Below are 12,392 nucleotides of genomic sequence, written 5' to 3'. Positions count from 1 at the left end.
CCCTTCTCAAGCTGACTTTGGATAATACATATGGTGTGGAATCTAACCGAGCATATGTATTTTAGGAGCATAATCAAAGGAAGTTAAGGCAAACATAAAGGAAGAGCTGGGGAATGCGTTTCTTCCTCTCTTCCTCCTGCACAAACACTTGACCACCGTGATCATCAACTACATATCCATGCCATTACTGAATTATAAAATACACCTGTCATCAGTCTCTTTTAAAATCTTTTTTAAAATTATAACTCAAGCTTGTCATCAAGGAGGGAGGTAAAAGTATAAAGGCCCACCCCACAGAGCTTAGACTGCCAATTCCACAGAGGGACAGACAGGTGGAAGGCAGTTAGTCATCATTCAGTTATTTTGGCTAAGAGCATAGCATTTAAGCTAAAAAATAATCATATAATGATTAGAATCATTTTTTTAAATGATTTAGATGCTTGGACTTGGACATCTTTCCTATGTGACACTGTACCAAGTGCTTTATACTCATTGTTTCATTTCAATTTGTAGTTGAGGAATCTGAGGTTCAGAGAAATTAAGATCTTAAAGGAAGTCAAAAGAACTCACAGTATCTTGCTGCATGTGTACCGGTAAAATCCTTCCATGTGCATGCAAGCTGGCAAGATACTCTCCTAACAGTATGTAATTCTTAGACATGACTGAATCCATTCCCTCAGAAAAAGAAGGACTTTTCTGCATGTTTGTTAGGATTGCAGTGCAGCCAAAGTTGGATGCTTATCCAGTAGCAAACTCTACAAGTTCATTCGTAGTGAAAACAGTGCAGAGCTGTTGAAATACTGGCAAGAACACAACTAAATGAGCCATGGTGGTGCCAGCTCGCCAAGTCTCTCAAGTGCTGTGTTTAAGGAAAATGCAGAGCGGGAAGATGACGGGCGATGGATCCCATAGACCCAGGAGGACAGGTTGTTAACAACTGAACATCAGTTTCCTGATAGTTCTGTCAAGTGGGTAGCTCTACAAAAGTCTCAATTTATTACTTAAGAAGCAGTTACCAATTCTTACAAGTAAACTAGGTTTAAGAGGACCATGTAGAACTAACACCCAGACTTTCCTGGTACTCACAACTCTGCTCCATACAGCTATCTGTCCCTCCATGTGACTGACTGCCATACTCTGTTCCTTCTGTCTCTCTGCTTGATGACACAATAAACCTTGACTTAAATCCTGACATAAACACTTAGCTAGAAGCAGCTTAAAACTTCTCAGAAATCTCAAAACTTTGCTTTAAAAAAAAAAAAATCCACCATAGAAGAGACCACATGTTAGCTAATGAAAACCTGCCCCCCTTTCACCTCAGCTTCTTTGGGGAACCTCAAAATTTAGAAAGGTCTAACTTCCAGTATTGCACACTAATGAAATTGATCAGTATTTCAGACTGCCCATGGGACATCATTAGTTACACATTTCATATCATTTCAAACTAAAGCTCCTAAAAAGGCAACTTTTTCTCTATGTATTCCAGCCTGACTCAGAACTCATGGGTCCTGGCATTAACAGTATGTTCCACCTTGTCTAGTGAAAATAAAAAACCAAAACAAACAAACCAACAAAAGCCCCCAAACCAAAACAACAACACAATTTTTATCTTTACTGCTGCTTCTCTAGAATCCCCCAGTTTCGTTACCAGCACCACATTCTAGACTCTACCAGATTAGTGTAGGAAGCAGTCATTTCTGGTTTTCCACCAAATTTAGCATACACTTTTAATCAGACCTCATCAGAGTTTCTAATATCCACACAGGCTCTAATCTCACTGCCTTCTAGGATTTCAATAAACTAAACACTGCCTCCTGAGTCACAATCTAACTCCCACATCAGGATCACTTTTCTCAAACACAAGTAGACCTTCTCTGCTCCTAATCTCCCAGCAATTCCTATGTGTGAGATGAAGTCCAAATTTTTGGCGTTGAATAGAAAACCCTTTATCACAAGTCTCTTCCAACATCATTTTCCAGCCACAACAACACCATCTAGCTTGCTTGCTCTTTTTATTGGATAGTTTATGTATTTACATTTCAAATGTTATCTTCTTTCTCTGTTCCTCCCTCTCCCATTTTCTTAAAGCTCTTTCCTTTATCTTGGTTCCAGTACTGGCTGGTTTTGTGTGTCAACTTGACCCAAGTTAGAGTTATCAGAGCGGAGGGAGGCTCAGCTGAGGAAATAATTCCATGAGATCTGGCTGTAGGCAATCCTATAAGGCATTTTCTTAAGTTAGTGACTGATGAATGAGGGCCTAGCCTATTTTGGATGGTTCCATCCCTGGGCTAGTGGTCCTGGTTCTATAAGAAAGCAGGCTGAGCAAGTCATATAAAACAAGCCAGTAAGCAGCACCCTCCATGGCCTTTATCAGCTCCCATATTCAGGCTCCAGCCCTGTGTGAGTTCCTGACTTCCCTTAGTGATGAGTAGCAGTGTGGAAATGTAAGCTGAACAAACCCTTTTCTACCCAACTTGCTTTGGTGTTTCTTACAGCAGTAGAAGCAAACAGCTACTCTGACAGGAATGGTGGCCCTCTGACTCCTAGACATCCTACCCTTCACAGCCCGTGTTCTGTGATGCTGCCTTTCCTGTCTCTTCTACCCCAGTCTGCTTATCACAGAACTATGACGTCAAAAGAAAATACTGAGTGAATTTCTCAATACTGTTGAGCTCTTTGCCCTCTTTCCCACCTCAAGCTTCTTGAAAATTTGCTTCTCTCACCTCGGTTTCCAAGACAACCCCAAAGTCATTTAAACCTTTTTCAATGGTTGTGCCTCATAGAAGTAGGTATTTTTGGGATTAAAATGTCTGTATTTCAGACTCTGCTTTGAGGCAGTTTCCACACTAGGCGTACCTGTAGATACAGAGGAAGAGTCTTCTGAATTGCAGTCAACATGGGTACAGGCAACTCCTTGTCTTGCTGTAACACTGTATGTGGCAGCAATAAACAGTCTATTATCCGAAACAGTAATTTCTGTGCTTTAGAGGTGGCGAAGATTTGTGCCCATGATTTAACAAGAATTCCTAAGAAAGAAGAGAAGCAACTTCAGTTACAATTATCTCCTAACCAGAATATTTTCTTACTCTTTAAAAAAACTTATTTTATCATAGAAACAAGTCAAAATAGACAGCAGGAAAGTCTCCACAGATCAGCAGTGAAAAGACTAACACCAAGGCACCCATTCCACTCTTCACTGAAACGAGATGAAACAGCAAAAGCCAAGCCGACGGGAGTACAGGGACGGGCGCTGGAGGGTGACTGGTGTACTTGAAACCAAGGGGAAGGGGGGAATAAACAAAGACACAGAGACGAAGAAACGACATATCACATAAGAATGAGAAGACTACACCACAGCCAAACCAGGCCATCCCAGCCCAGAAAGACAATCGTGAAGGGGAGTTGAGGTACTACCAATGTACCAACTCCTTTTTCAGAAATCACTCAACTACTATTAGAATCCCAGATACGCTCTTTAACAGGAATGTAGTTTTAATTTCTTCCACCAGCAGACTTGTTAAAAAAATAGAGGAGCAGTATCCTGAGTTAGGAACTGGCAAGCTAATAAGCCATGGAGTTTCAGTGCTTCCACCTGCACCTATGGTTATGATATCCCAACCCTAACGCACCGAGTCAGGCTCACGCTATCAAGCCTTTATACTTGTTCTTTCTCCATTCTGTTCTAAGTCTTTCATGTAAAGAAAACAGCAAGTTACTTGTTCTAATTTCTAATGAACAAATGAGTAGTTTACTAGCCATATAACCCATTCCCACATTTAAGACCTGGACAGATGGGAAGAATCTAGAGCGACAGACACGATTGCAAAAACAGCTCAAGGCAAAACAACAAAAACAAAAGCCCTCATAAGCAAAGACTTGCCTAAAACCCACAAATCATCAATCCTCAGGGGATTCTGTGACTCTTGACATAGCTACCGTGTACTCTGTAATGTCAAGACATACTTCTGTAATCGCCCACTTAACTTGGCAAAAACTAAATCTGGATATGTCAGAAAATTTTCTTAGAGACTAATAAATCATAAGCTTGAGTTAAAATAAGAATGTAGCTCTTACTGCTGAACTGATAAAATCTCTCCACTGACTTTTTCTAAAATGAAGTAATCTGAATTGCAATATTGCTTTCAGGGCCTTCTACATTATCCATATTTCCACAGCTTCACGTTCTCCTTTACCTTTCACAACAAAGATAAAAGGTTTCAGACAGCCCAAATAAGCTTTATTTATATATTCACAAGATTAAAGGAAGTAAATACAGGGTTTCGGTCATAGAGAAAAACAAAAAAACAAACAAACAGAAAAAAAACCCCAAACTTAAATTCTATATAAAAATTCTAAGGAAATCTTTCTCATTTCCTTTTACTCAGTTCCTATTTTTGGTTTGCAATATAGTTTTAGTCAACAAAGACATTCAAATTACTGACTTCCTAAAGAAACATGAACTTCATCGTTATAGAACAACATAAAAAGATTTCTTTTTGAAAAGAGAAAACTTGGAGCCTCATCATTGGTTTATACTAAGTCTTCAGTGGACCTCTTTCATGCAGAGAACAGAGAAACAACCTTGGGGAGGGATGGCTTTCTGGTGGTCTCACTTCTAGCTAAGTGTGGGTAAACATCAAAGAAGGTTCGCTTTAGTGGTTTTGGGTGTTCACAATGCACTAAAATGGACTATTTGCAGCAGTTCGCTTGGACACATATTCTGTTATCATAATTAATATCAGTATCAACAGAAGCACAGCAAAAAAATGAGGGCCAGCATGAATTTTTTCAGCAAACCACTGTATTTTATGCTCTTACGCCTGCTCATAGAGTTAAGTGATTTGGTCTATATATGTCTTTCTCCTTGGATCTCACTGGCTTGAGTTAAGGAAATGTAGGAAAACTATGTGTGAAATACATACCCATTATCCCATAAGTCAGCTGCAACCCTGCACTGGAAACTTTTTTCCCCAAATAGGGTTTTATGTATTTTAATATTTCACCAAGGTATTCTAAGGACTTAGTGACCATGGCAGATTTATCAGAAAATGTCTGGAGAGTTCTGTAAGTCACACCAACAGCCTATAAATAAAGGAAAACATGGTTTAAACATTCCAAGTCTTATACAATACAGGCCTTGAAAACTAATTTTTTTCATTCTTTCTCGGTATACATGTGTCTATACTTAGGCCTTCATTCTTAAAGTTCCAATAAAGACTCATAAACATTAAAACAAGTGCAGGCCAGGCAGTGGTGGCACTTGCCTTTAATCCCAGCACTCAGGAGGCAGAGACAGGAGGATCTCTGAAGTCAGCCCAGTCTTCAGAGTGAGTTCCAGGACAGCTAGGGCTAAATGGAAAAAACAAAACAAAACAAAAAAAAAAAAAACAAAAAAAACAAACAAAACAAAACAAAAAAACAAAACAAAACAAAAAAAACCCCAAAAAACCCTGTCCCAAAACATCAACCAAATAAACAAAAAGCCAAAAACCTGAGGTGAAAAGGGTTAAGTTTTACCTTTTATAATTAAAGGCCAATGGAAAAATTAAAAAAGAAAAACAATTTATTAGTAGTTATTTACAGGACATATAATCCAGCAAAATCGTTAGAGAAGAAACATTAAACTGCTAGACAAGAAGCTTAAAGTCAGCTAAAGCTTTCACACAAGTTGGTTCATAATTCATATGACTGCAAATCTCCAGATTCCTACAAGAAAGAGTAGCAAGTAGCATTGCCAAATTCTTAAAAGTAAAATCTCTCAATTCAGCTCTGATATGAATTGATGTCCCTCCACAATTTACAGCTTAAAGAATATTCTTTTTCTTTTTCTTTTCTTTTATTGGATATTTTCTTTATTTACATTCCAAGTGTTATCCCCTTTCCCAGTTTCCCCTCTGGAAACACCCTATCCCCTCCCCCTCCCCCTACTTCTATGAGGGTTCTCCCCACCAACAGACCCACTCCACTCCTTCTTGCCTCTCTGCCCTGGCATTCCCCTACACTTGAGCCTTCACAGGACCAAGGCCTTACCTCCTATTGATGCCAGGCAATGCCATCCTCTGCTACATATGCAGCTGGAGCCATGAGTCTGTCCATGTGTACTTTTTGGTTGGTAATTTAGTCCCCAAGAGCTCTGGGGCATCTGGTTGGTTGATATTGTTGTTCTTCCTATGGGGTTGCAAACCCCTTCAGCTACTACAGTCCTTTCTCTAATTTCTCTATTGTGGACCCTGTGCTCAGTTCAATGGTTGGCTGCACACATCTGCATTTGTCAGGACCTGGCAGAGCCTCTTAGGAGACAGCTATATCAGGCTCCTGTCAGCATGCACTTCTTGGCATCCACAAGAGTGTCTGGGTTTGGTGACTACATGTAGGATGGGCATCAGCTAGCTAGCTAGTGTAATGTTATTAGTGGAGAGAGAACTCAGGGAAAATGTGGTTGAGAGGCTAAAGATGAGACAAACCAATGGTAGTCAACATAAATGTGAGGCAAGGCAGTCAGAAGAGAAAGAGGAGATAATAAGCCCGACAAGCTTGTGAGGAATGTGAGGGTAAGCAGGTTGTAAGAAGCTATGAAAGGACCATGAGGTAATACAGAATGGATCAGAAAGTTGGACGAAAGTTTTCAGAGCATGAACTCATGAAGTATTTCAATGGCCTACATTGGGACCACAATAGCACCAAAGTAATGTGATCCTCCTTACCAGCTCCTAGTGAGTGGGTAAACCAGAGGACAAAAGCCAGGGGCTGTGTTGCCTCAAGGTTGAGGTTGCATAAAAGATGACAGGTTGAGAGCACTGTTCAAATTAGTTGACATTAAGCTCCAAGAGGCCTAACTACAGCAGGTAAAAAGGAAGCATGGGCCATGAGAGGATAACAGAAGGAGGTCACGTGGAATGAAGAAAAGGAAGAAACCCAGTGAAGGGGGCGAATGAGAAGAGATGTATTTTACTAACCCTTTTCTTTTTATTTAGCTTTCTGCTTTTTAAAAATTTCATTCTTCAGAAGTTCACAAGCTCTTGATCACTGCTCCCCTGTAAGCATGAATACCTTGAAACTGTCATTGTTTAGGTCAAGATATTTATTAATTGGGAGCATAGACTTCTGACATACGACATGCAAAGAGAAAGAGGACAGTGATGGTAGGGGCTTAGTAGGGGCACATCGAATGAAGAAAGTCTAACCTCACAAATACATGTAGCTATAAAAAGTATTTTGAGGGACTGGAGAGAAGGCTCAGTGGTTAAGAGCACTGACTGCTCTTCCAGAGGTCCTGAGTTCAACTCCCAGCAACCACATGGTGGGTCACAACCATCTGGAATGGGATCCCATGCCCTCTTCTGGTGTGTCTGAAGTATACTCATACACATAAAAAAAAAAATCTTAAAAAAAAGTATTTTGAATGCTGTTTCAAATAACTAGGAAGCTTTCCATCTATATTATGCCAAAATCTTCAAGTGACATTTCTTACAGGTCAATAGTAACTAAAACTAGACACTCTCATGAGCTCTAAAACCATATTAATAAAACAGAATTCAGTAACTCTGAATGAATATTTTACCTATGAGTGGTTGCTAAGTGCACCTGGAAATTTGTAAAGTTAATGAGTGATATCGCTTCCCAATGTTGATGTTTCCATCCTGGGAAACAAATGATGCACACTGATAACGTCCCATTTCCACAGAAGTCTTTAAGTATCAGCGAGTTCTCAGCTCATGAAGGTTCATGTAAATTCCCCAAGTTTTAATTCTCTTGAAAACCTGAACTGCATTATTAGCAACAGATACTGTCAGTTGTTTTCTTTGAAGTGATAGGCTTACTTACTTCATTCATTTCCGAAAAAAGAAATGTCTGCCAATGCCCACGTCTGAATAATCACACTTTGTCAGTTTTCCTCCAAGATAAAAGCAGTCAGCGCGGCTTGCGACTGTGCTCACAGGCGCTTTCTTTACACAATGCACTGCTTTGGCACAGTGAAGCCCTTCGTGTGCACTCTGCGTTTTCACTTGCAAAATGAGCTAAGGGTTGAAATTTCATGAACTTTTAAATACCATCCCCTAATTAATACTATTTCTCAATGAACTAGCTTTACTTTTCTAATTTATAAAAGTATAAATTTTAATGGCTATCATTATAATCTGAGGCCATAGTGCTGGTTCATGCTAACACTTTCACAAAATTGGTGAAAATGCCATTATAATTTTGGAATAAAGAACATCATGAGAAGACATTAGTAACTCACTGGAGTCTATAAACTGTATTTCAATACTAGTGACCATGGTACCTAAATAACTATGTTTAACTTTAATTTCTCCTAGACTAAAAACCATGTATTTCTACATTTCCAAATATATAAAAATATGTATTTGGTTGGCACTATTAGGTGTGGAGTAGATGTGGCCTTCTTGGAGAAAATGTATAACTGTGGGAATGGCTTTGAAGTCTTCTATGCTCAAGCTACACCCAGTGTGGTACACTGTCTCCCTCTGCTGCCTTCAGATGAAGATAGAGGACTCTTAGCTCCTTCTACAGCACCATGTGTGGCTGCATGCTGCCATGCTCCCCACCATGACAACTATGGACTACAGCCCCCAGTAAGTGTTTTCCTTTTTTAAGACTTGGCATGATCTTTGATCTCTTCACAGCAATAGAAACCCTACTTAAACGATGTATATTATGCATCATATATACATATTATATATATTTATAATATGCATATACATACACACATACTTTTCTTTTTTAATTTAATGTGTGCAATGTTCACAGAGGCTAAAAAACAGTAAATCCCCCAGAACTGAAGGTAACTGACTGTTAGCTACTATGTTGGTGTTCAGAATTAAACCTGGGGCCTCTTTAAGAGCACCAAGTCCTTTTTCTCAATGCACCATCTCTCTAGCCCCATAATGTGTTTCTTAGTACTTTGATGATAACTATATGTATACCATCATAACATTTTTATTTCCATGTAGAAAAAGCACATTAAGCCCAACATTGGTATTTTTTTTTTTTTTTTAAAAAAGAAGCCCACATCTAAGAATGGGCCTTAGTTAGTACTTTGGGCTTTAAAGTTTTGGAGGACTTCTTGCTGTGATTCTCTTATAAGAATGGCTTACCACACCTACAACCAGTAGGTTTTATATTGGATTCTTGCCTTCATTCTCCAAGTCCGGAATTTACGAAGTGTAGGTAGGACAAGGGGAGTGTATCTGGCCATGGACACTGAGTGCCAAGGTTCTCTAATCAACAAAAATCTGATGTTTTGCCACAAACTGTTGCTGCAGATTTACCTATGTCCTGGGTAACTTCACTGGGAAAAGACTCACAGAAACTTTTGGGGTTTGGGGTGTCTTGTTTTGTTTGTTTTTTGGTGTTCAGATTTCAGCCCACGTCCTTTTCCTCTGTATCTTGTGCTTTTCCATCCTTTTTCTTTGACAGGCTCTAGTGGCTATGTGCCAAGTTCATGAGAACTGGAAGACAGCCGAAGCCTCTCCTAAGGAGCCATGCTCTCAGCTTTCAATTCCTCCTAAACGTGAACCATAATTTATACTACTTTTGCTAACTTTCACAAAAAGTTACCTAGACAAATCAGACTTACTTAAAACAAAAAACAAAAAACATCCTGTTCTTCACGGGATAAATTGTAAATACTTTACAGCAAGACACTCCGATTCTCTCCTAATGATGACACTACTGACAGACTAGCATTAAGCATTTAACACTCTATCGTTATTTTAACCTTCGTCTAACTTAAATTCTCAGATCAGTAAAGTTCCTTTTAAATCAAAGACTACTTTAGGTTTTTCAAATCCCTAAGGAGTCCTAGATAATGCTATCTAGCATTTTGCAAAAACCTATCATTGATTTATTGATAAAAAATAAAATTCATTTAGCCTGGATTAAAATAGAGATCTAACTGCTAGTAGAAAGACTGCCCATCTTCTCTGACCCGAAACTGTTGGTCAGGACTCACTCAACAGTTACATAAAATATTCAACAGAAATGCATATTTCATATCTGCATATTATTACGTTATTATTGGCTGTCATTAGGACAGACAGACATCTCTAATTGTCATACAATTGTCTTTAAAATTATTGCAATCAATGGAATTAACTGACTTAACAATATAAAAATAGCTTATTAGTTGAAATTATTTTCACACACTTAATATCATATTTTCATGCATCAAGTATCAACATGCTGGACAGTAAACCTACCTTTGCTGTGAATAATATATAAAACACAATAATCCAAACATCAAGTTTCAGCTAGGATGAAATAAACACTGCCACATGTTACATTCCTTTAAAGTTAATGATCAAAACTATAATTTTAAATGGAATTTCTTATGAAATAAAATGAAAAGAAATGGATTAGGTTTTTAAGTTCTGACCCAACTATGAAATGGCTGGTGTTTGTATTTCCAGCATTGCTGTAGGGCGGTAAATACTCACTGGACAATTGTAGAGGCTACACTAAAGTTAGCATGTGAATTGTAACCCACCAACACTAACAAGAAGACATGATTTTATTTCAGGTGGCCTTGAAGCAAAGCTTCCATGTGCTCTTCCTTACTTTTATTATTCATTACGTATGGATTTTCTGCTGTCTTTAGAGTAAACCATAATAGCAACACTTCCTTTACTCCAAAATTTTGTAATAGCAGGCAAGCAGCAATGACTTGTTAAGTTAAACAATTTATTTTATAGAAAAAATTGATTTTGGAAGATTAAAGAAAATACCTCAAGGAACTGTATAAGTGCTTGTTTGGGGTCTTCTGGGTTGGGCAAATATTCAATTTGAGCCTTTGAGAAGATATTCTTTACTTCAGAGAGAGTAAATAGTAATCTTGTCATTTCAGTCAGCTGTTCCATGTACTCTTTTTCTATTAAAATGAGATAATGGCACACTTAATAAATATGCATTAAAATTTAAAGTCTTACGTAAGTTGTATGTACACTAGTGTACATACATACATATGCTGTAATATATCCTTCAAAATGTTTCAAAAACTCAAATTTTCACAAAATTAAAAACGAAATTAGGCTTTTCATACTTACAATCATCCTAACCCAAAACCTTATTGAGGTATAAAAATCTATTCAAGATATAAAACAAAAAGTACAACCTTTTTCAGGCCAGCTTCAAAGACCATAAATAACAGTTTTTTTTTTTTTAAAAAAAGCTGTCACACAAAAAACAGAGCTGCATGGAAATTATAAAATGCACAAATCATATTCACCAACTAATAGTAAAACAGAAAAGTAAAATATTTCATGAAAATGGAGCTAATATTCCTAGACACATATTCTTCTTTTCTGGTACGCAGTATGCTTCAGATTTCTCTTGTACGGGAACACCTTCCTTACGGGTAAAGCCGCGTGTCACCTGAGGAAGTTTTGTTCTTAGCTCTAAGGAAACCAATGCTTTTAGTTTTGCAGTAGGGATATTTGGCATATGTAATAACAATAAAGTATCGATAAAGAAACAGATTGCAGAAGTACATTTTAAGTATATACATAGCTAATTATAAGTTTATTTTGAATATTTGATATTAGAGTATTTAATCCAGAGAGCAAAAACTTTCCATAGATACTGCCTGCATGCCTTATGTGACACTTACCCATGACCTGGTCAGGATTCATATCAATCAGCAAATCAGGTTCAGAGAGGTGTTTTACGTACATTTGCAAAACACAACGGACCCACGATCTTATAGTTAAGGATTGAAAAGATACACAACTTGACTGAGAAAGTGCTTCACATACTGTGCTGCAAAAACAAAGAGAGGAACATTAAAAAACCAAAGTGCAATGGGATGCAGAGACGAGAGCTGGCAAGAAACACATTCACGCAACTTCAGATGCAAACAGTACTTCACACATGCTGAAAATGAGCACTGCAGATGCACCCAAAAGACACGTTAAACATCTTTGTTTTCACTTCTTATATTCTAATGTTTCATTTTCCCGTTCTATTGTTAGAGTACCTATAGGCTTATGCCAAGAATAAAAAATGTAGGAAGCATGAAAGAGCACGAAGGCATAAGCAGGCAATATAATGATATAATAGGTAAGCAGTGAAACCCAAACAATATAAACAAACAAGAATGGCAGTACCAATAGCACTGACCAGACGAGGAATGACAGAAGCTGTTCAGGACGAATCTCTCTCTGCCTCTTGACTGAGCGAACAATCACGTTTTCATCCTTTCCTTAGTCACTTTATAAGCACTCATCATAAAAGACTGCCACACACAAAATTCCAAAACACTATCTTCCAGGAAGTAAAAGACACTTCCTTGGTCTTTCTTTTCTTCACACTCCCGCATTTTAATCCATAAAGATCAGTGTCAAGACTCACAGGGATGGATTTATGTTTGCCCTGAG

At 38.1% G+C, this 12,392-nt stretch overlaps 1 protein-coding gene across 2 annotated transcripts in view; it reads right to left on the bottom strand.

Moving 5' to 3' along the window:
- The window catches only part of Mms22l (MMS22-like, DNA repair protein), a 115,946-nt gene that overhangs the window by 12,229 nt on the left and 91,325 nt on the right, over window positions 1-12,392 (bottom strand). For both annotated transcript variants that reach the window (XM_087548841.1, NM_001135780.1), the window contains 4 exon segments: window positions 11,627-11,775; window positions 10,746-10,888; window positions 4,923-5,082; window positions 2,857-3,026 (listed from right to left, as the gene is read on the bottom strand). In XM_087548841.1, the coding sequence (XP_087404967.1) occupies window positions 2,857-3,026; window positions 4,923-5,082; window positions 10,746-10,888; window positions 11,627-11,775 (622 nt within the window).

The sequence above is a fragment of the Rattus norvegicus genome, chromosome 5 (assembly GCF_021556685.1).
Source record: "Rattus norvegicus strain SHRSP/BbbUtx chromosome 5, alternate assembly SHRSP_T2T, whole genome shotgun sequence".
NCBI classification, from domain to species: domain Eukaryota; kingdom Metazoa; phylum Chordata; class Mammalia; order Rodentia; family Muridae; genus Rattus; species Rattus norvegicus.
The sequence above is the reverse complement of the archived record's forward strand: the minus strand, read 5'-3'. Positions and strand labels throughout refer to the sequence as shown.